The 20,887-nt window shown below is 46.3% G+C and overlaps 1 protein-coding gene across 1 annotated transcript; it reads right to left on the bottom strand.

The window, feature by feature from the left end:
* Positions 1–1,396: 1,396 nt before the first annotated feature.
* LOC121844752 (red-sensitive opsin-like) lies at positions 1,397–7,765 on the bottom strand. The gene is made up of 6 exons (XM_042315198.1): positions 7,642–7,765; positions 5,584–5,880; positions 2,785–2,953; positions 2,481–2,646; positions 2,122–2,361; positions 1,397–1,602 (listed from the first exon to the last, which is right to left on the bottom strand). The coding sequence occupies exons 1-6, from the start codon at positions 7,730–7,732 to the stop codon at positions 1,504–1,506; spliced, it is 1,062 nt and encodes a 353-aa protein (XP_042171132.1). The 5' UTR covers positions 7,733–7,765; the 3' UTR covers positions 1,397–1,503.
* Between the last annotated feature and the right edge of the window lie 13,122 nt (positions 7,766–20,887).

The following is a 20,887-nucleotide window of genomic DNA, read 5'->3' on the forward strand; positions in this document are numbered from 1 at the left end:
GATAAACAGGGATAAACAGGGGATAAACAGGGGATAAACAGGAATAAACAGGGGAATAAACAGGGGATAAACAGGGAGTAAACAGGGGATAAACAGGGATAAACAGGAATAAACAGGGGATAAACAGGGGATAAACAGGGGATAAACAGGGATAAACAGGGGGATAAACAGGGGATAAACAGGGGATAAACAGGGGATAAACAGGGATAAACAGGAATAAACAGGGGATAAACAGGGGGGATAAACAGGGATAAACAGGGGGGATAAACAGGGAATAAACAGGGGATAAACAGGGGATAAACAGGGGATAAACAGGGGATAAACAGGGGATAAACAGGGAATAAACAGGGATAAACAGGGGATAAACAGGGATAAACAGGGATAAACAGGGGATAAACAGGGGAGGGGATATAAACAGGGATAAACAGGGGATAAACAGGGGATAAACAGGGGATAAACAGGGGATAAACAGGGAGATAAACAGGGGATAAACAGGGATAAACAGGGGATAAACAGGGATAAACAGGGGATAAACAGGGATAAACAGGGGGGAATAAACAGGGGATAAACAGGATAAACAGGGATAAACAGGGGATAAACAGGGATAAACAGGGATAAACAGGGGGGGATAAACAGGGATAAACAGGGGATAAACAGGGGATAAACAGGGGATAAACAGGGATAAACAGGGGGATAAACAGGGGATAAACAGGGGATAAACAGGGGATAAACAGGGGATAAACAGGGGATAAACAGGGGATAAACAGGGGATAAACAGGGGATAAACAGGGAATAAACAGGGATAAACAGGGGATAAACAGGGAATAAACAGGGGATAAACAGGGATAAACAGGGGATTAACAGGATAGACATAGAAAGTGAGACCATATTTTCATTTCATGCATTTATTTTTTTAAAGATTTTTTATTTGCAAGGGCTACAAAAACACAGTTAAATACATTGTATACACAATTATCTATTTAATACCGTTATAATTTTTTATATTTTTTATTTGCAAGTGGGCAACAAAATGTTTAGCTCATAAGTTCCCTATAAAGTAAAGGATTTTGGAACCATCAATTATTCATGTAGTTTTGTGATGATCAGATTTCCATTGGCAGTTCATGTCCGTTCTCCTTAGCTGTTATTCTGTCTAGTTTCTCCTCTACAGAGTGAAGGGGATGCAGTCCAAGATGGCTACTTTTTTGGAGGGGGGGAGTCACTTCAACAGACATTGATAGGACTGTACCTATTCCCACAATGTGCCACTGCAACAGCTACGGTACGCATATCAACACACGACTCTCTGGTTATTATGAAGACCATGGATTAGAAAAACTCCTTGGGGTGATTCATAGCAATGTTTTTAAACACATTACAACTGTATGACGTAAAGCTTAATATTCTCCTGAGAATTTGTACTGTACATTTGAAAAAGTCCCATGTGGAATATCTCAGAACGTTCATAATTTGTTTCCAAGAGGTACAACGTTGTCTGGGGGTTTATGCAGGTGCCACGGTGGAAACCTCTGTTTTTGATGTAGACACCTCCGAGCCATCTTCTTCTACCTTGCCAAAGAGCTGCATGATGCACGTACGGAACTGGTGGGAGAAGAAGAAGAAGAAGAAGAAGAAGTAGAAGAAGAAGAAGAAGAAGAAGAAGAAGAAGAAGAAGAAGAAGAAGAAAGAAGAAGAAGAAGACAAAGAAGAAGAAGAAGAAGAAGAAGAAGAAGAAGAAGAAGAAGAAGAAGAAGAAGAAGAAGAAGAAGAAGACAAAGAAGAAGAAGAAGACAAAGAAGAAGAAGAAGAAGAAGAAGAAGAAGAAGAAGAAGAAGAAGAAGAAGACAAAGAAGAAGAAGAAGAAGAAGAAGAAGAAGAAGAAGAAGAAGAAGAAGAAGACAAAGAAGAAGAAGAAGAAGAAGAAGAAGAAGAAGAAGAAGAAGAAGAAGAAGAAGAAGAAGAAGAAGAAGAAGAAGAAGAAGAAGAAGAAGAAGAAGAATGGAACATGAAGAGAGAAGCTTTCAAAAATAAAAGTCTACATTTACCTAAGACACGAGGCCTTTAAATAACTACTTTAGTAGTAAATGGGTCAAAGTTCACAGCTATCAAAACAAAACACACCTGTTTATTCATGAAGACATAGATCACTGGATTCCAGATGGTGGCGCTTTTGGCAAAGTAGGCAGGCAGAGCAGCAGCCAGAGGGTGGAAAGCATACCCAGGGTTAGCCGCAGCAAAGCAGGCAAAGGCTGTGTAAGGTCCCCAGCATACACAGTAAGCAAAAATCATGACAACAACCATCCTGGATACTTCCTTCTCAGCCTTCTGCGTTGACTCAGAGTCTTTCTGCTGCGCGGCAACCTGTGGTCGTTCAGGAGAAATATATCCGATTGGTTAGATTTAACCCTCCAATATGTATTTTCAAAACGCCACAACATAGCTGCTTGCTACGTTTATGGTATATTTAAGATATCACTTACGGCACGGATGGCCATCCACACAAACAGGTAGCAGAAGACGATCACTCCCAGGGGCAGGAAGCAACATGTAATCATGAGAACGATCATGTATGACAGGACTCCAGGATCCTCATTACCTCCGAACACATCAGGTCCACAGGACGTTTTCAGTCCATGAGGCCAGTACCTGATTGAGGGAGAGAGAGATACAGAGATGGGTTGAATAATGGTTGAATAATGGTTGAATAATTAAACCTTCTTTTTCTTAACAATGTGACGTTTTATTTTTCAATCCTCAGTGAAAGAAAAAGAGAAGATGTCCCACCTGCTCCAGCCGAAGATAGGAGGGGCGCACCAGAAAGCAGACCAGACCCAGGAGAAGATTATACCTCCCATGGCCCATTTAGCATCAAACTTGACATTTCCAAAGGGCTTACACACCACCACCCATCTCTCCCAGGAGATGACAGCCAGAGACCACAGACCAGCAATACCTGCATGAGATATACACATTAGATATACACAAGAGATATACACCAAAGATATACACATTAGATATACACATTAGATATACACAAGAGATATACACATGAGATATACACATGAGATATACACAAGAGATATACACAAGAGATATACACATGAGATATACACCAAAGATATACACATTAGATATACACAAGAGATATACACCAAAGATATACACATTAGATATACACATTAGATATACACAGGAGATATACACATGAGATATACACAAGAGATATACACAAGAGATATACACAAGAGATATACACCAAAGATATACACATTAGATATACACATTAGATATACACAGGAGATATACACATGAGATATACACATGAGATATACACATGAGATATACACATGAGATATACACAAGAGATATACACAAGATATACACATGAGATATACACAGGAGATATACACATGAGATATACACAAGAGATATACACCAAAGATATACACATGAGATATACACAAAAGGTCCATTCTGATTAATGTCATTATGCTGTGGTGTTTTAGCAACAGCCAATCAGTCTTTATCAGCGCTGTGTAGCAATGTAGAATTTCCTTCTTGACCCTTGTGTCGTGTTCGGGTCTGTGGGACCCATTTTCAATGTTTACTAAAAGAAAAATGATACAACAATTTCTGTGAAGAACATATAAAATAACATTTTTATATTTACATTGACATTTTTTTTTTTACTTCAAGGTCTCAGAGCGAGTGACGTCACCGATTGAAACGCTATTTAGTGCGAACACCGCTAACTAAGCTAGCCGTTTCACTTCCGTTACACTCACCCCCCTTTTGACCTTCCTCCTTTTTCACAGCAACCAGTGATCCTGGTCAACAGCATCAATGTAACAGTATAACTTTAGACCGTCCCCTCGCCCATAGCCGGGCGACCAGGGACCCTCTGCACACATCAACAACAGTCACCCTCGAAGCATCGTTACCCATCGCTCCACAAAAGCCGCAGCCCTGCAGAGCAAGGGGAACCACTACTTCAAGGTCTCAGAGTGACGTCACCGATTGAAACGCTATTTAGCGTAACGCACCACCTTGGCCTAACTGAGCTAGCCTGATTTCACATGGCCTGTTACATATGTCTGTGTGTGTCTGACTCTCCTCCCTTGGCCTGCTGTAACTATATATGTGAGTGATGTTGTTGTATATCTGTGTGTGTCTGACTCTCCTCCCTTGGCCTGCTGTAACTATATGTGTGAGTGATGTTGTTGTATATCTGTGTGTGTCTGACTCTCCTCCCTTGGCCTGCTGTAACTATATATGTGAGTGATGTTGTTGTATATCTGTGTGTGTCTGACTCTCCTCCCTTGGCCTGCTGTAACTATATATGTGAGTGATGTTGTTGTATATCTGTGTGTGTCTGACTCTCCTCCCTTGGCCTGCTGTAACTATATATGTGAGTGATGTTGTTGTATATCTGTGTGTGTCTGACTCTCCTCCCTTGGCCTGCTGTAACTATATATGTGAGTGAGATGTTAGTAAAATTCCTGAACTAAGTGTTTTCATCATTCTAGATTGTAGCCGGTAGCAACAAGAAGAAGCACTATGATGTGTGTGGACCCAAGACGGACAGGAAGTCACGGTACACATGCAAGAAATGCAAGACATAAATTTGCAACACACACACACACACACACACAGTAAAACTCTGTCCCTCGTGGTGTGTAGACCGGCCTTAATTTGTTCTTCAATGGGGCTCATTCATCATTTCCATAAAATACTGTATGTAAAATGTGTCCTTCCAATTTGTTCAGTTCAAAGCAATAAACATCAGTAGTGATGAAAACATTGTTTCATTTGTATTTTTTCAAGATAAACATGATTTATTCCACCCATGTCTTGATTATAATACATTTTTGTTAAAAAAAACCCAAACATTTTATGTGATTTTTTCATGTGATGTAGCAGAGGTTAATGGTAAATATGAACCATGTACGCTGTCTATATTGCTTGTAATTGATAGAAGTCAACATCTAAGTATTAAGTATTTTTATGTAAATTGTTATGGCTGTATTGTCATAAAAAAACAATGTTTTGGGTCCATCAGACCTGTGAACGTTCGGTGACTCTTATTTTACCAGGTCAGTTAACTGAGAACATTCTCATTTACAGCAACAACCTGGGGAATAGTTACAGGGGAGTGGAGGATGAACGAGCCAATTGGAAGCTGGGGATTATTAAGTGGTATGAAGGACAGAATGGGACACCGGGGTTAACACCACTACTCTTACAATAAGTGCCATGGGATCTTTAGTGACCTCAGAGAGTCAGGACACCTGTTTTAACGTCCCCATCCGGAAGACAGCATCTTTCACAGGGCAATGTCCCCAATCACTGCCCTGGGACATTGGGACATTTTTTTCTAGACCAGAGGAAAGAGTGATTCCAACTGGCACCCCAACACCACTTCCAGCAGCATCTGGTCTCCCATGCAGGGACTGGCCAGGACCAAACCTGCTTAGCTTCAGAAGCAAGCCAACAGTGGTATGCAGGGTGATATGCTGCTGGCTTGAACAACACACAAGGGTTAAATATGAAACAACATGGAGTCCATATAAAAACGCATCTTACCACATGTGGCGACGGTGAATCCCTCAAATACACACATTGGGTGTCCAAGAATAAAGTAGCCAAACATCTGGTTGCAAACGCTGATGGTGCTCGCCAAAAGAGTCTCCGCAATGTCGGCAAATGCCAGGTTGACCAGGATCCAGTTGAGAGGATGTTGGAGCTTCTTGAATTTGGCAGTGGCCACCAGTACCAGGCCGTTGGTGAAGGTTGAGGCGACGACCACAAAGAGCATCCAGAGTGTTGAGATATTGTACACCCATCTTGGAGCAATGTGGTAGTTGGGGCCCTCAAAAGGATCTGCAAATTAAAAAAAAGAGAATTAAAAAAAATATATATGTATTTGAATATAAGTTGAACATAAATTACGTGACTTATTGATGTAGTCAAATGAGAACAGTAAGTAATATGTTGAACAGAATGTGTGCATCAAAAGTTCTGAACAAAGAAAACATTGTCATGACTCCTGAAATATACTGTTTGTATTAGTGTGTATACTGCTACTGTTGTGAATGGTATCTCTGCTGTTGGTGAAATATACTGTTTGTATTAGTGTGTATACTGCTACTGTTGTGAATGGTATCTCTGCTGTTGGTGAAATATACTGTTTGTATTAGTGTGTATGCTACTGTTATGAATGTATCTCTGCTGTTGGTGAAATATAAATGAGTAACTGTGAATGGTATCTCTGCTGTTGGTGAAATATACTGTTTGTATTAGTGTGTATACTGCTACTGTTATGAATGGTATCTCTGCTGTTGGTGAAATATACTGTTTGTATTAGTGTGTATACTGCTACTGTTGTGAATGGTATCTCTGCTGTTGGTGAAATATACTGTTTGTATTAGTGTGTATACTGCTACTGTTGTGAATGGTATCTCTGCTGTTGGTGAAATATACTGTTTGTATTAGTGTGTATACTGCTACTGTTGTGAATGGTATCTCTGCTGTTGGTGAAATATACTGTTTGTATTAGTGTGTATACTGCTACTGTTGTGAATGGTATCTCTGCTGTTGGTGAAATATACTGTTTGTATTAGTGTGTATACTGCTACTGTTGTGAATGGTATCTCTGCTGTTGGTGAAATATACTGTTTGTATTAGTGTGTATACTGCTACTGTTGTGAATGGTATCTCTGCTGTTGGTGAAATATACTGTTTGTATTAGTGTGTATACTGCTACTGTTGTGAATGGTATCTCTGCTGTTGGTGAAATATACTGTTTGTATTAGTGTGTATACTGCTACTGTTGTGAATGGTATCTCTGCTGTTGGTGAAATATACTGTTTGTATTAGTGTGTATACTGCTACTGTTGTGAATGGTATCTCTGCTGTTGGTGAAATATACTGTTTGTATTAGTGTGTATACTGCTACTGTTGTGAATGGTATCTCTGCTGTTGGTGAAATATACTGTTTGTATTAGTGTGTATACTGCTACTGTTGTGAATGGTATCTCTGCTGTTGGTGAAATATACTGTTTGTATTAGTGTGTATACTGCTACTGTTGTGAATGGTATCTCTGCTGTTGGTGAAATATACTGTTTGTATTAGTGTGTATACTGCTACTGTTGTGAATGGTATCTCTGCTGTTGGTGAAATATCTTATGAAGGAAAAGACCTTTACCAACATCACTTCCCATTATCTTCTGTAAATATACAACAACTACAATACTGCAGGATAATCCACAGACTTAGGCTCTTTCACTCCTTCTACCGGATGATATGAAGCCCAGGCACTACACTGACAGGAAGTACTGCACCTTTGGTATGATATCAAGCCCAGGCACTACACTGACAGGAAGTACTGTACCTTTGGTATGATATCAAGCCCAGGCACTACACTGACAGGAAGTACTGTACCTTTGGTATGATATCAAGCCCAGGCACTACACTGACAGGAAGTACTGTACCTTTGGTATGATATCAAGCCCAGGCACTACACTGACAGGAAGTACTGTACCTTTGGTATGATATCAAGCCCAGGCACTACACTGACAGGAGGTACTGTACCTTTGGTATGATATCAAGCCCAGGCACTACACTGACAGGATGTACTGTACCTTTGGTATGATTGCTGTTGGTGTAGGCGAAGCCTGATTCTCTGGTTGTATCTTCTTGTCTCCTTGCAGCAAACACTCCTAGCTCTGCCATCCTGGGCCGGTTAATAGGAGCTAGTGAAGTTGACTGCTGAAGTCCGTGCATCTCCACTGTCCTAGTTTATATAGCATCCTTTGGGTGTTTTTAAAGGATTACGGCCTTGGAGGAATTAGGGCGGGGTGTGTGATGGTATGGACTGGACTGCCTTTCCTTAATTACCGTTAATTACCACAAACGACTAATTAAGGAGGATTTCAGAGGCCCGTAATCTTGTTTGAAAGGGCATTGGTGGCGTAGGAGGTTAAAAAGTCATATCAAATGGAATGCTGCTGTAACTGTGGCCCAGACTTGTCAGTAGAATGGCATCGGGACGAGGTAAGTGAGTGCTCAATATCTAACCTTCAAAAAAACACAATCACCGTCACGCAATCACTCCTCAGATTGACAATACAGAATCAAATCAAGTACCTCATATCCATCAATTTACAACATTATGAATAACTGTATGGTCATTTCCCATGAAGAAACATGTGGGGCTTTAACTCTTTACAGGTATTGTTGTTGGGTTTGTTTGGGGGGGTAGTGATTGGTAGTACTTATTGCTGTTCTGATTTCAGATTTGAATATCAGAGAAGTAGACCAAGGTCACATACTCTTTAAGTTTTTGTCTACAATGCATCGTTGGGAAAAGTGGTCAAGTGGTCCCAATGTGGACTCATTCTCTCATCAACCCCTATATTGTTATCATTTGAAAGTTCTGAAGAGTTCCACGGCAGGTAATTCAGCAGTGAGCGAGAAGTTAGCTACATGAGTTGCCGTGGTTACTAAAAACAGCTGTATCGTTTCCATCTGTACAAGCTGTGTTTCTGTTTACGCTTCCAGATTTGAATAGACGAGACGCAGACCGAAGACGTCTCACCGTCTACGTTGTTGTCTGACTTGTTGGTCATGTGGTCGACGCAGACCGAAGACGTCTCATCGTCTACGTTGTTGTCTGACTTGTTGGTCATGTGGTCGACGCAGACCGAAGACGTCTCACCGTCTACGTTGTTGTCTGACTTGTTGGTCATGTGGTCGACGCAGACCGAAGACGTCTCACCGTCTACGTTGTTGTCTGACTTGTTGGTCATGTGGTCGACGCAGACCGAAGACGTCTCATCGTCTACGTTGTTGTCTGACTTGTTGGTCATTGTGGTCGACGCAGACCGAAGACGTCTCATCGTCTACGTTGTTGTCTGACTTGTTGGTCATGTGGTCGACGCAGACCAAAGACGTCTCATCGTCTACGTTGTTGTCTAACTTGTTGGTCATTGTGGTCGACGCAGACCGAAGACGTCTCACCGCCTACGTTGTTGTCTGACTTGTTGGTCATGTGGTCGACGCAGACCGAAGACGTCTCATCGTCTACGTTGTTGTCTGACTTGTTGGTCATGTGGTCGACGCAGACCGAAGACGTCTCACCGTCTACGTTGTTGTCTGACTTGTTGGTCATGTGGTCGACGCAGACCGAAGACGTCTCACCGTCTACGTTGTTGTCTGACTTGTTGGTCATGTGGTCGACGCAGACCGAAGACGTCTCATCGTCTACGTTGTTGTCTGACTTGTTGGTCATGTGGTCGATGCAGACCGAAGACGTCTCACCGTCTACGTTGTTGTCTGACTTGTTGGTCATGTGGTCGACGCAGACCGAAGACGTCTCACCGTCTACGTTGTTGTCTAACTTGTTGGTCATGTGGTCGACGCAGACCGAAGACGTCTCATCGTCTACGTTGTTGTCTGACTTGTTGGTCATGTGGTCGACGCAGACCGAAGACGTCTCATCGTCTACGTTGTTGTCTAACTTGTTGGTCATGTGGTCGACGCAGACCTAAGACGTCTCACCGTCTACGTTGTTGTCTGACTTGTTGGTCATTGTGGTCGACGCAGACCGAAGACGTCTCACCGTCTACGTTGTTGTCTGACTTGTTGGTCATTGTGGTCGACGCAGACCGAAGACGTCTCATCGTCTACGTTGTTGTCTAACTTGTTGGTCATTGTGGTCGACGCAGACCAAAGACGTCTCATCGTCTACGTTGTTGTCTGGCTTGTTGGTCATGTGGTCGACGCAGACCAAAGACGTCTCATCGTCTACGTTGTTGTCTGACTTGTTGGTCATGTGGTCGACGCAGACCAAAGACGTCTCATCGTCTACGTTGTTGTCTGACTTGTTGGTCATGTGGTCGACGCAGACCAAAGACGTCTCATCGTCTACGTTGTTGTCTGACTTGTTGGTCATGTGTTCGACGCAGACCAAAGACGTCTCATCGTCTACGTTGTTGTCTGACTTGTTGGTCATGTGGTCGACGCAGACCAAAGACGTCTCATCGTCTACGTTGTTGTCTGACTTGTTGGTCATTGTGGTCGACGCAGACCGAAGACGTCTCATCGTCTACATTGTTGTCTAACTTGTTGGTCATTGTGGTCGACGCAGACCAAAGACGTCTCACCATCTACGTTGTTGTCTGACTTGTTGGTCATTGTGGTCGACGCAGACCGAAGACGTCTCATCGTCTACGTTGTTGTCTAACTTGTTGGTCATTGTGGTCTAACAGGATGATTTGTGTCAAGAAGTCGTGATGTCACAATAGGGAGCTTTAGAATGTTAAGGAGATCCCATTAAAGTGGATGGAGAACTGAACTTAAAAAGAACATATCAACAAGTTAAATGTAAGAAACTCAATCCAGACCAGTCGACACTTTTTAAAGTTTAAACGGTGTTTCTAGATTAAACATTGTAAGAGGAGTAGTGTGCAGAATAAAAATAAGAAGTATGACCAACATCTAGTCTGGACTTTAGCTTCGCAAGTACCATCAAATGACTAATGACAATATTAAGCCTGTACTATGTAACATGTAGAATGATATCCTTAGACAATGTCAGGCCTGGTACTATGGTATCCTTAGACAATGTCAGGCCGGTACTATGGTATCCTTAGACAATGTCAGGCCTGTACTATGGTATCCTTAGACAATGTCAGGCCTGTACTATGGTATCCTTAGACAATGTCAGGCCTGTACTATGGTATCCTTAGACAATGTCAGGCCTGTACTATGGTATCCTTAGACAATGTCAGGCCTGTACTATGGTATCCTTAGACAATGTCAGGCCGGTACTATGGTATCCTTAGACAATGTCAGGCCTGTACTATGGTATCCTTAGACAATGTCAGGCCTGTACTATGGTATCCTTAGACAATGTCAGGCCGGTACTATGGTATCCTTAGACAATGTCAGGCCGGTACTATGGTATCCTTAGACAATGTCAGGCCTGTACTATGGTATCCTTAGACAATGTCAGGCCTGTACTATGGTATCCTTAGACAATGTCAGGCTGGTACTATGGTATCCTTAGACAATGTCAGGCCTGTACTATGGTATCCTTAGACAATGTCAGGCCGGTACTATGTAACATGTAGAATGGTATCCTTAGACAATGTCAGGCCGGTACTATGGTATCCTTAGACAATGTCAGGCCTGTACTATGGTATCCTTAGACAATGTCAGGCCGGTACTATGGTATCCTTAGACAATGTCAGGCCTGTACTATGGTATCCTTAGACAATGTCAGGCCGGTACTATGGTATCCTTAGACAATGTCAGGCCGGTACTATGTAACAATTCCAAGTGGTAAACAAGCTTATTTGGACAAGTGGGGTTCCGCAGGACTTAACCTTGGAACATCTAATTGGCGTTGACAGAAGTGCAGTCAGAAACCTGTTAATCTCTCCTAAATGAAGGTCCATTTTGGGGAAGCAGGGTTCATCCAAAAACGTGAAGTGAGTCATGTATAAACCCCTGCGCTAATAGAGCTGCTGAATGAGACGTTTGACTGTCAGCCCTGAGAAGACCTACAGGAATAGGAGAGTCATGATGACGCAGGGCAACAGTCTGATAAGGTGGTACCTCTCTCTGCCATTTATTTCATTTAGTTCTGTTTTCACCATCCTTGACTGGTCACAGATGCTCCTGCTTTTGTGCAAAATATTTCCAGCTATACCACAACTGAAACATTCAATTGAATGGTATAATTTCTGACATGGTAAACTCTTAGAAAAAAGCTAGAATGTACAACCCATTTTGTTCCAAGTAGAACCCTTTTGGTTCCAAGTAGAACCCTTTTGGTTCCAAGTAGAACCCTTTTGGTTCCAAGTAGAACCCTTTTATGGCATGTATAGGGCTGTGATGGAGCCAACCCCACCATGGGGCTGGTAGAGGGCTGTGATAGAGCCAACCCCACCATGGGGCTGGTAGAGGGCTGTGATGGAGCCAAACCCCACCATGGGGCTGGTAGAGGGCTGTGATGGAGCCAACCCCACCATGGGGCTGGTAGAGGGCTGTGATGGAGCCAAACCCCACCATGGGGCTGGTAGAGGGCTGTGATGGAGCCAACCCCACCATGGGGCTGGTAGAGGGCTGTGATGGAGCCAACCCCACCATGGGGCTGGTAGAGGGCTGTGATGGAGCCAAACCCCACCATGGGGCTGGTAGAGGGCTGTGATGGAGCCAAACCCCACCATGGGGCTGGTAGAGGGCTGTGATAGAGCCAACCCCACCATGGGGCTGGTAGAGGGCTGTGATGGGGCTGTATATGGGGCTGGTATAGGGCTGGTATAGTGCTGGTATTGGGCTCTGATGGGGCTTATGGGGCTGGTATAGGGTTGGTATAGGGCTGTGATAGGGCTGGTATAGGGCTGTGATGGGGCTGGTATAGGGCTGTGATGGGGCTGGTATAGGGCTGTGATGGGGCTGGTATAGGGCTGTGATGGGGCTGGTATAGGGCTGTGATGGGGCTGGTATAGGGCTGTGATGGGGCTGGTATAGGGCTGTGATGGGGCTGGTATAGGGCTGTGATGGGGCTGGTATAGGGCTGTGATGGGGCTGGTATAGGGCTGTGATGGGGCTGGTATAGGGCTGTGATGGGGCTGGTATAGGGCTGTGACGGGGCTGGTATAGGACTATGATGGGGCTGGTATAAGGCTGTGATGGGGCTGGTATAGGGCTGTGATGGTGCTGTGATGGGGCTGGTATAGGGCTGTGATGGGGCTGGTATAGGACTATGATGGGGCTGGTATAAGGCTGTGATGGGGCTGGTATTGGGCTGTGATGGGACTGGTATAAGGCTGTGATGGGGTTGGTATAGGGCTGTAATGGGGCTGGTATAAGGCCGTGATGGGGCTGGTATAGGGCTGTGATGGGGCTGGTATAAGGCTGTGATTGGGCTGGTATAAGGCTGTGATGGGGCTGGTATAAGGCTGTGATGGGGCTGGTATAAGGCTGTGATGGGGCTGGTATAGGGCTGTGACTGGACTGGTATAGGGCTGTGATGGGGCTGGTATTGGGCTGTGATGGGGCTGGTATTGGGCTGTGATGGGGCTGGTATTGGGCTGTGATGGGGCTGGTATTGGGCTGTGATGGGGCTGGTATTGGGCTGTGATGGGGCTGGTATAGGGCTGTGATGGGGCTGGTATTGGGCTGTGATGGGGCTGGTATTGGGCTGTGATGGGGCTGGTATTGGGCTGTGATGGGGCTGGTATTGGGCTGTAATGGGGCTGGTATAGGACTATGATGGGGCTGGACTACCCCAGATAATGTCCGCAGGAAGATGTCTGAGGACAGGTTTGCCTCATTAGACTAAACACTGTGAATGATGTTGGCAAGGTGTGAACGAGATAATTAGGTGATTGTTGAAAGGATAAGGAAGGATCAGGGAGTTAAGGAGTCAGTCCAGGGTAAATAGCTGAGATACAGAAATCCAGCCGACTACTAGGAAGTCCTGGCAACACCCAACCAAGGTGCCAGATCACCACAATACCTGGAAAACACAGCATAAGATAAAGGTGCCGAGTCAGTGTGGAGGCTATATACAGGGGGCACCGGTACAGAGTCAGTGTGGAGGCTATATACAGGGGGCACCGGTACAGAGTCAGTGTGGAGGCTATATACAGGGGGCACCACCGAGTCAGTGGGCTATATACAGGGGGCACCGGTACGAGTCAGTGTGGAGGCTATATACAGGGGGCACCGGTACAGAGTCAGTGTGGAGGCTATATACAGGGGGCACCGGTACAGAGTCAGTGTGGAGGCTATATACAGGGGGCACCGGTACCGAGTCAGTGTGGAGGCTATATACAGGGGGCACCGGTATACAGGGGGTACGAGTCAGTGTGGAGGCTATATACAGGGGGCACCAGGGGGTACAGAGTCAGTGTGGAGGCTATATACAGGGGGCACCGGTACCGAGTCAGTGTGGAGGCTATATACAGGGGGGGCACCGAGTCAGTGTGGAGGCCAGGGGAGTCAGTGTGGAGGCTATATACAGGGGGGTACAGGTCAGTGTGGAGGCTATATACAGGGGGTACCGGAACAGAGTCAGTGTGGAGGCTATATACAGGGGGCACCTACCGAGTAGTGTGGAGGCTATATACAGGGGCACCGGTACCGAGTCGGTGTGGAGGCTATATCAGTCGGTGTGGAGGCTATATACAGGGGGCACCGGTACCGAGTCGGTGTGGAGGCTATATACAGGGGGCACCGGTACCGAGTCGGTGTGGAGGCTATATACAGGGGGCACCGGTACCAGAGTCAGTGTGGAGGCTATATACAGGGGGCACAGAGTCGGTGTGGAGGCTATATACAGGGGGCACCGGTACCGAGTCAGTGTGGAGGCTATACAGGGGGCATACGGTGTGGAGGGGGGCACCGGTACCGAGTCGGTGTGGAGGCTATATACAGGGGGTACCGGTACAGAGTCAATGTGGAGGCTATATACAGGGGGTACCGGTACAGAGTCAATGTGGAGGCTCTATACAGGGGGTACCGGTACAGAGTCAGTGTGCAGGGGTACAGGCTAGTTGAGGTAATCTGTACATGTAGGTGGGGGCGAAGTGACTATGCATAGATAATACACAGCGAGTAGCAGCAGTGTACAAGGGGGTCAATGTAAATTGTGGCGATTTTTATGAATTGTTCAGCAGTCTAATGGCTTGGGGGTAGAAGCTGTTGAGGAGCCTTTTGGTCCTAGACTTGGCGCTCCGGTACCGCTTGCCGTGCAGTAGCAGAGAAAACAGTCTATAACTTGGGTGACTAGAGTCTCTGACAATTTAATGGGCTTTCCTTTTTGACACCGCCTATTATATAGGTCCTGGATGGCAGGAAGCTTGGCCCGAGTTATGTACTGGGCCGTTTGCACTAGCCTCTGTAGCGCCTTACGGTCAGATGCCGAGCAGTTGCCATACCAGGCGGTGATGCAACCGGTCAGGATGCTCTCGATGGTGCAGCTGAAGAACCTTTTGAGGATCTGGGGTCCCCATGCCAAATCTTTTCAGTCTCCTGCGGGGGAAAAGGTTTTGCCGTGCCCTCTTCACAACTGTCTTGGTGTGTTTGGACCATGATAGTTTGTTGGTGATGTGGACACCAAGGAACTTGAAACTCTCGACCCGCTCCACTACAGCCCCGTCAATGTTAATGGGGGCCTGTTCGGCCTGTTCCTTTTCCTGTAGTCCACGATCAGCTCCTTAGTCTTGCTCACATTGAGGGAGAGGTTGTTGTCCTGGAACCACACAGCCAGGTCTCTGACCTCCTCCCTATAGACTGTCTCATCGTTGTCGGTGATCAGGCCTACCACTGTTATGTAGTCAGTATACTTAATGATGGTGTTGGAGTCGTGTTTGGCCACACAGTCATGGGTGAACAGGTAGTACAGGAGGGGACTAAGTACACACCCCTGAGGGGCCCCAGTGCTGAGGATCAGCGTGGCAGACGTGTTGTTGCCTACTCCTACCACCTGGGGGCGGCCCGTCAGGAAGTCCAGGATCCAGTTGCAGAGGGAGTTGTTTAGTCCCAGGGTCCTTAGCTTAGTGATGAGCTTCATGGGCACTATGGTGTTGAACGCTGAGCTGTAGTTGATGAACAGCATTCTCACATAGATATTCCTTTTGTCCAGGTGGGTGAGGGCAGTGTGGAGTGCGATTGTGATTGCATCATCTGTGGATCTGTTGGGGTGGTATGCGAATTGGAGTGGGTCTGGGGTGTCCAGGAGGATGCTGTTGACGTGAGCCTTAACCAGCCTTTCAAAGCACTTCATAGCTACCGACGTGAGTGCCACGGGCCTGGTAATTATTTAGGCAGGTCACCCTGGCGTTCTTGGGCACTTTGTCTTGTGAAATATGCTTACAGTAAACGTTTTGGTATTTCCCTTTGCAGGTCCTAAATATGACTGACGCTTTGGTGACATAGAGTTTCCAAGGGACCTGGTCGAGGACATTTTGAGGTGAAAGTTTAAAATGTATTCATTGTGTTCATGCTATTGTTAAGGGAATTTTTTTCAATGATGTCTAATTATGTATACATTTCATTCAGGACGGACTAATCAGAATACTATTATGTTACTGTATATGTACTAATCAGAATACTATTATGTTACTGTATATGTACTAATCAGAATACTATTATGTTACTGTATATGTACTAATCAGAATACTATTATGTGACTGTATATGTCTGAATTTTCTTTTTAATCCTAGTACTGAATATAATGTGTGTAAATATAATGAAGAATTAGAACAATGACTGTCTGTACCATGGTAGAAATGAATGAACTATATTGCCAGACTGGCTAGAAGGCTTATCTACACAAGCATGGCCTTGGCTCGGTCATATATTATCTTAAATAGGGAGAGACATGTGAGAACCATACAGCCATTGTACTACAGCAGAGATGACATGGGCTAGTACTGAAACTAATGACTTCATTTTCAGTTTATAACCTGTGGTAAAATGTGTAAGGAGCAGTACTCTCGTGAATAAAGGCTGCTGTTTGACTTTAAGACTGGGCTCTGTCCATTTTTATACTAATAAGGGTCATACATATCCTTATGAATTGACAGATTGGTTAATTTTAATTGGGTGTTAAAACATAGAGGAATTTAATTCCTACAACAGGTATTCAGTTTGTTTTTGATTGAAGTCGCCCCCAGTGTTTAGGATGGAGGAAAGGAGAGGAGAGGACTCTCAGCAGTAGCCCCAGTGTTTAGGATGGAGAAGAGGAGAGGAGAGGACTCTCAGCAGTAGCTCCAGTGTTTAGGATGGAGAAGAGGAGAGGAGAGGACTCTCAGCAGTAGCCCCAGTGTTTAGGATGGAGGAAAGGAGAGGAGAGGACTCTCAGCAGTAGCTCCAGTGTTTAGGATGGAGAAAGGAGAGGAGAGGACTCTCAGCAGTAGCTCCAGTGTTTAGGATGGAGAAAGGAGAGGAGAGGACTCTCAGCAGTAGCTCCAGTGTTTAGGATGGGAAAGGAGAGGAGAGGACTCTCAGCAGTAGCTCCAGTGTTTAGGATGGAGGAAAGGAGAGGAGAGGACTCTCAGCAGTAGCTCCAGTGTTTAGGATGGAGGAAAGGAGAGGAGAGGACTCTCAGCAGACTCTCAGACACTCAGCAGTAGCTCCAGTGTTTAGGATGGAGGAGGAGAGGAGAGGACTCTCAGCAGTAGCTCCAGTGTTTAGGATGGAGAAAGGAGAGGAGAGGACTCTCAGCAGTAGCTCCAGTGTTTAGGATGGAGGAAAGGAGAGGAGAGGACTCAGTGTTTCAGCAGTAGCTCCAGTGTTTAGGATGGAGGAAAGGAGAGGAGAGGACACTCAGCAGTAGCTCCAGTGTTTAGGATGGAGGAAAGGAGAGGAGAGGACACTCAGCAGTAGCTCCAGTGTTTAGGATGGAGGAAAGGAGAGGAGAGGACTCTCAGCAGTAGCTCCAGTGTTTAGGATGGATGGAGGAGAGGACACTCAGCAGTAGCCCCAGTGTTTAGGATGGAGGAAAGGAGAGGAGAGGACACTCAGCAGTAGCCCCAGTGTTTAGGATGGAGGAAAGGAGAGGAGAGGACTCTCAGCAGTAGCTCCAGTGTTTAGGATGGAGGAAAGGAGAGGAGAGGACTCTCAGCAGTAGGTCCAGTGTTTAGGATGGAGGAAAGGAGAGGAGAGGACTCTCAGCAGTAGCTCCAGTGTTTAGGATGGAGGAAAGGAGAGGAGAGGACACTCAGCAGTAGCTCCAGTGTTTAGGATGGAGGAAAGGAGAGGAGAGGACACTCAGCAGTAGCTCCAGTGTTTAGGATGGAGGAAAGGAGAGGAGAGGACTCTCAGCAGTAGCTCCAGTGTTTAGGATGGAGGAAAGGAGAGGAGAGGACTCTCAGCAGTAGCTCCAGTGTTTAGGATGGAGGAAAAGAGGAGAGGACTCTCAGCAGTAGCTCCAGTGTTTAGGATGGAGGAAAGGAGAGGACTCTCAGCAGTAGGTCCAGTGTTTAGGATGGAGGAAAGGAGAGGACACTCAGCAGTAGCTCCAGTGTTTAGGATGGAGGAAAAGGAGAGGACTCTCAGCAGTAGCTCCAGTGTTTAGGATGGAGGAAAGGAGAGGAGAGGACACTCAGCAGTAGGTCCAGTGTTTAGGATGGAGAAAAGGAGGAGAGGAGAGGACTCTCAGCAGTAGCTCCAGTGTTTAGGATGGAGAAGAGGAGAGGACACTCAGCAGTAGCTCCAGTGTTTAGGATGGAGGAAAGGAGAGGAGAGGACACTCAGCAGTAGGTCCAGTGTTTAGGATGGAGAAGAGGAGAGGAGAGGACTCTCAGCAGTAGCTCCAGTGTTTAGGATGGAGAAGAGGAGAGGACTCTCAGCAGTAGCTCCAGTGTTTAGGATGGAGGAAAGGAGAGAAGAGGACACTCAGCAGTAGCTCCAGTGTTTAGGATGGAGGAAAGGAGAGGAGGGGACACTCAGCAGTAGCCCCAGTGTTTAGGATGGAGGAAAGGAGAGGAGAGGACTCTCAGCAGTAGCTCCAGTGTTTAGGACGGAGGAGAGGAGAGGACTCTCAGCAGTAGGTCCAGTGTTTAGGATGGAGGAAAGGAGAGGAGAGGACTCTCAGCAGTAGCCCCAGTGTTTAGGATGGAGAAGAGGAGAGGACACTCAGCAGTAGCTCCAGTGTTTAGGATGGAGGATGGAGGAAAGGAGAGGAGAGGACACTCAGCAGTAGCTCCAGTGTTTAGGATGGAGGAAAGGAGAGGAGAGGACTCTCAGCAGTAGCTCCAGTGTTTAGGATGGAGGAAAGGAGAGGAGAGGACACTCAGCAGTAGCTCCAGTGTTTAGGATGGAGAAAGGAGAGGAGAGGACTCTCAGCAGTAGGTCCAGTGTTTAGGATGGAGGAAAGGAGAGGAGAGGACTCTCAGCAGTAGCTCCAGTGTTTAGGATGGAGGAAAGGAGAGGAGAGGACACTCAGCAGTAGCTCCAGTGTTTAGGATGGAGGAAAGGAGAGGAGAGGACTCTCAGCAGTAGGTCCAGTGTTTAGGATGGAGGAAAGGAGAGGAGAGGACTCTCAGCAGTAGCTCCAGTGTTTAGGATGGAGAAGAGGAGAGGACTCTCAGCAGTAGCTCCAGTGTTTAGGATGGAGGAAAGGAGAGGAGAGGACTCTCAGCAGTAGCTCCAGTGTTTAGGATGGAGGAGAGGAGAGGACTCTCAGCAGTAGCTCCAGTGTTTAGGATGGAGGAGAGGAGAGGAGAGGACTCTCAGCAGTAGCTCCAGTGTTTAGGATGGAGGAGAGGAGAGGACACTCAGCAGTAGCTCCAGTGTTTAGGATGGAGGAAAAGAGGAGAGGAGAGGACACTCAGCAGTAGCTCCAGTGTTTAGGATGGAGGAAAGGAGAGGAGATGACTCTCAGCAGTAGCTCCAGTGTTTAGGATGGAGGAAAGGAGAGGAGAGGACTCTCAGCAGTAGCTCCAGTGTTTAGGATGGAGGAAAGGAGGAGAGGACTCTCAGCAGTAGCCCCAGTGTTTAGGATGGAGAAGCCCCAGTGAGGAGGAGGAGAGGACTCTCAGCAGTAGCCCCAGTGTTTAGGATGGAGAAGAGCCCCAGTGTTTAGGAGGAGAGGAGAGGACTCTCAGCAGTAGCCCCAGTGTTTAGGATGGAGAAGAGGAGAGGAGAGGAGAGGCTCTCAGCAGTAGTAGACTCAGCAGTAGCTCCAGTGTTTAGGATGGAGGAGAGGAGAGGACTCTCAGCAGTAGCTCCAGTGTTTAGGATGGAGGAAAGGAGAGGAGAGGACACTCAGCAGTAGCTCCAGTGTTTAGGATGGAGAAGAGGAGAGGAGAGGACTCTCAGCAGTAGCTCCAGTGTTTAGGATGGAGAAAGAGGAGAGGACTCTCAGCAGTAGCTCCAGTGTTTAGGATGGAGGAAAGGAGAGGAGAGGACACTCAGCAGTAGCTCCAGTGTTTAGGATGGAGAAGAGGAGAGGAGAGGACACTCAGCAGTAGCTCCAGTGTTTAGGATGGAGAAGAGGAGGAGAGGACTCTCAGCAGTAGCTCCAGTGTTTAGGATGGAGGAAAGGAGAGGAGAGGACACTCAGCAGTAGCTCCAGTGTTTAGGATGGAGGAAAGGAGAGGAGAGGACACTCAGCAGTAGCTCCAGTGTTTAGGATGGAGTAGCTCCAGTGTTTAGGATGGAGGAAAGAGGAGAGGACTCTCAGCAGTAGCTCCAGTGTTTAGGATGGAGGAAAGGAGAGGACTCTCAGCAGTCCAGTGTTTAGGATGGAGGACTCTCAGCAGTAGCTCCAGTGTTTAGGATGGAGAAAGGAGAGGAGAGGACACTCAGCAGTAGCTCCAGTGTTTAGGATGGAGGAAAGGAGAGGAGAGGACACTCAGCAGTAGCTCCAGTGTTTAGGATGGAGGAAAGGAGAGGAGAGGACACTCAGCAGTAGCTCCAGTGTTTAGGATGGAGGAAAGGAGAGGAGAGGACACTCAGCAGTAGCTCCAGTGTTTAGGATGGAGGAAAAGGAGAGGAGAGGACACTCAGCAGTAGCTCCAGTGTTTAGGATGGCTCCAGTGGATGGAGGAGAGGAGAGGACTCTCAGCAGTAGCTCCAGTGTTTAGGATGGAGGAAAGGAGAGGAGAGGACACTCAGCAGTAGCTCCAGTGTTTAGGATGGAGGAAAGGAGAGGAGAGGACACTCAGCAGTAGCTCCAGTGTTTAGGATGGAGGAAAGGAGAGGAGAGGACTCTCAGCAGTAGCTCCAGTGTTTAGGATGGAGAGAGGAGAGGACTCTCAGCAGTAGCTCCAGTGTTTAGGATGGAGGAAAGGAGAGGAGAGGACTCTCAGCAGTAGCTCCAGTGTTTAGGATGGAGAAAGGAGAGGAGAGGACTCTCAGCAGTAG

The sequence above is a fragment of the Oncorhynchus tshawytscha genome, unplaced genomic scaffold, assembly GCF_018296145.1.
Source record: "Oncorhynchus tshawytscha isolate Ot180627B unplaced genomic scaffold, Otsh_v2.0 Un_contig_3563_pilon_pilon, whole genome shotgun sequence".
Taxonomy (NCBI): domain Eukaryota; kingdom Metazoa; phylum Chordata; class Actinopteri; order Salmoniformes; family Salmonidae; genus Oncorhynchus; species Oncorhynchus tshawytscha.